At 49.9% G+C, this 3,167-nt stretch overlaps 1 protein-coding gene across 1 annotated transcript; it reads right to left on the reverse strand.

Annotated features, from left to right (window-relative positions):
* Positions 1 to 588: 588 nt before the first annotated feature.
* LOC149320224 (olfactory receptor 51E2-like) lies at positions 589 to 2,287 on the reverse strand. The gene has a single exon (XM_089508301.1). The coding sequence runs from the start codon at positions 2,253 to 2,255 to the stop codon at positions 1,275 to 1,277; it is 981 nt and encodes a 326-aa protein (XP_089364427.1). The 5' UTR covers positions 2,256 to 2,287; the 3' UTR covers positions 589 to 1,274.
* Positions 2,288 to 3,167: the final 880 nt, after the last annotated feature.

The raw sequence follows: 3,167 nt of genomic DNA on the forward strand, positions 1-3,167 counted from the left end.
CCTAACCCTTGTGTAACTCTTCTTGATGCTTCCTCAGACTACCTATAATGGAATGGTCAGTTCTTCTAAAATCACGGCAAGTGCCCAAAAAAAACCCTAAAAACTATGCTTTTAGAAACTTTGCTTCCCATCCTTTTTTTATTTTTTATTTTTGCATCTTCCAAAAAAAGATGTGGCATGTTTCCAGCCGTGGGAAACATTAGAAATCGGATATAGCCAGCAACCAAGCGTGACTTGTTATTATTGCTGTGAGTGAGTGCGACATCGGAAGGCGCAGGTCTTTTCTTTTTAAAAGCAACAACTCAGCCTGACCAAGTGGCCGGTTGCCCTGCTTTTGGGGATGCTGGGAAGGTCTGTAATAATCGGGGGGGGGGGGGGGGGGAACAGCCAAGGCTGTGGATGGCCCTGACTTCTTCCTTAGTGGCACGTCTTGGGGTGCGTCCACACGCTAGAAATAATGCAGTGTGACACCACCTTAAGTGCTGTGGCTCCATCTTATGGAATCCTGATTCTCTTGGTCTATCTTCCTATTGTTTTTAAGCCACCCTGGAGTAAAATCATGCATTTTTAAATAAATAAAAACCTTAATTCTGCTAAGGCTTTTAATAAAGCAATGTGGCATAAATACAAACAACAATTTCAAATTAATGCAGTTGTCAAAAACATTTCTCTTCCAACATTAATGCAACTGAATTAGATTTTTGACCATTTGAACAAACAACTCAACATATCAATCCTTTTCTTCCAAACTTTCCCATTTCCCCCCAGTGGAACTTACACAACTGACTGAACACATCTGCCCAGCTCTGGTGTTACTTATACTCCTTGTTTGTTGTTATGTGGCATCATGTCAACTTAAGGCAACCTTCTCATGGGATTTTTGGGCCAGATTTCTTCAGACACGATTGGCCCATCATGGCCTTCCTCTGAGGCTGAGAGAGTGTGACTTGCCCAAGGACGTTTCCAGGACTAAGCAAGGATTCAAACCTTGCTCTCCCAGAGTCCTAGGCCATCATTGAAACCATTGCACCATGCTGAGTCTAAGAGCATGGCAATGCTAGACTAAGGTTTTCTTGGCCAGAGTTATCCAGAGAAGGTTGGCCTCCATGACCTTCCTCTGAAAATGAATGTGAGATGCTCCAAGGCATCCAAGGGTTTCCAAGCAGGGAATTGGAACCAGTCTCCATGAGTCTTAGTCCAGCACTCAGACCACAACGCCATGTTTGTCCATGATGGAATAGCTCCTCGATAATCCATTCCACACACCCAAGGGGTCAATGCGGCTCCGGGTCCCGCCGCACCCTCACCATCTTCAGCGCTCGCCTCCGTATTTCTTTCGTCCGGGCCCCATAGATGATGGGGTTGAGCACAGGAGGCAACAGGAGGTAGACGTTGCTCATGGTAATCTGCACCATGGGAGGAAGCTCCCTCCCAAACCGGTGGACCACGGAGAGCCCAATGAGGGGCACGTAGAAGGCCAGGACGATGCAGACATGGGCCACGCATGCCCCGGCGGCCCTGAAGCGCTCCTCCCGGGACCTCAGTCGCAGGACGGCCTTGATGATCATCACATAGGAGAGGAAGATGAGCAGGGAATCCAGGCCCATGACCAGGAAGATGGCCACCAGGCCATAGACCACGTTGGGCATGGTGTCCTCACAGGCCAGGTTCATCACATCCTGGTGGAGACAGTAGGAGTGGGTGAGGACGGTGGGGCCGCAGAAGGGCAGGCGGTCAACCAGCAGGGGCAAGGGCAGGAAGAAGGCCACCCCTCTTGCCACGGCCACCAAGCCCACTTTGGCCGTCACTGAGCGGGTGAGGGTGGCCGAATACTGGAGGGGGCGGCAGATGGCCACGTAGCGGTCCACGGCCATGGCCAGGAGGATGGTGGACTCGATGCCCGACAGGGAGTGGATGAAGAACATCTGGAGGAGACAGGCTTCGTAGCCGATCTCCCGGTCGTCCGACCAGAAGAGGGAGAGGATCTTGGGCATCGTGCAAGTGGCCAGCGCCAGGTCCACGGCGGCCAGCATGCAGAGGAAGAGGTACATGGGCGCGTGGAGAGTGGGCTCCGTCTTCACCACCAACAAGATGGTGGCATTGCCCACTACGGCGACCAAGTACATGGCGCACAGGGGGAACGCCAGCCAGAAATGGGCATCCTCCAAGCCGGGCAGGCCTTGCAGCGTGAACGAAGAGGGTCGGAGGCCGCAGGTCCCATTCGTGAGCGTCATGGCCGACCTGAGGGGCAGCATGGAGTGGCCTTTGGCACCTTGGCTTCTGAAAAGGAAAGAAGGAAAAAATTTTGAAGGATTAAGATGACAGAGGAAAGCATGACACACGTACATTGCTGTTGCCCTTGTGTGCCATCAAGCCATTTCTGAGTTATGGTGACCCTAATGCAAACCTATCATGGGGTTTTCTTGACAAGTTTCTTTCAAAGGAGGCTTGCCACTGCTTTCTCCTGAGAGAGTATGACTTGCCCAAGGTCACCCAGTGGTTTTCCATGGCTGAGCGGGGATTCGAATCCTGGTCTCCAGAGTCACAGTCCAACATTCAAACCACTTGTGGTCTCTTCTGGCCCTTGTGGTCTCTTCCAACTCTATGATTCTATGATTCTATGATTCACTATCCCACCCTGTGGCTCTCATACACAGGCTGAATCTATCCTGCCGAATTAATCCAGTTTGGCACCACTTCAAAAGTCACGGCTTAATGCTGTGGAATTCTGGGATTTGCAGTTTTGCGAGATGTTAAGCCATCTCCGTCAAAGAACTCTGGTGCCACAACAAACTACTAATCCCAGGATTGCACAGTATGGAGCCATGACAGTTAAAGTGGTATCAAATTGCATTAATTCTGCAGTGCAGAATTTTGTAGTCCTGCAAAACCTGATTGTGTCTGTAAGACTGGCAGCGATATTGGAGTTGTTGGAGGGATGATCAATAGCAGTGGGATGGGGTGAGATCTCCCAGAGTCAATGGGGCAATGAATCCGCTCTGGATTTTGGTATGAATTTTGAAGGATTGGTGCAAAGTACTATAGAAAGAAAGTTTGTAAATATACAAATCGTTAAAAAGAGGTGGAGGGGTTTATTGTGAAGATGATCTGGACATGGCAAGGTTCTTCACCACCTGCACTTCTTCTGAGCAATATTCACTTATGGT

This window comes from Sceloporus occidentalis, unplaced genomic scaffold, assembly GCF_023333645.1.
Source record: "Sceloporus occidentalis isolate IW3139 unplaced genomic scaffold, rSceOcc1.0.p SCAF_2, whole genome shotgun sequence".
NCBI lineage: Eukaryota > Metazoa > Chordata > Lepidosauria > Squamata > Phrynosomatidae > Sceloporus > Sceloporus occidentalis.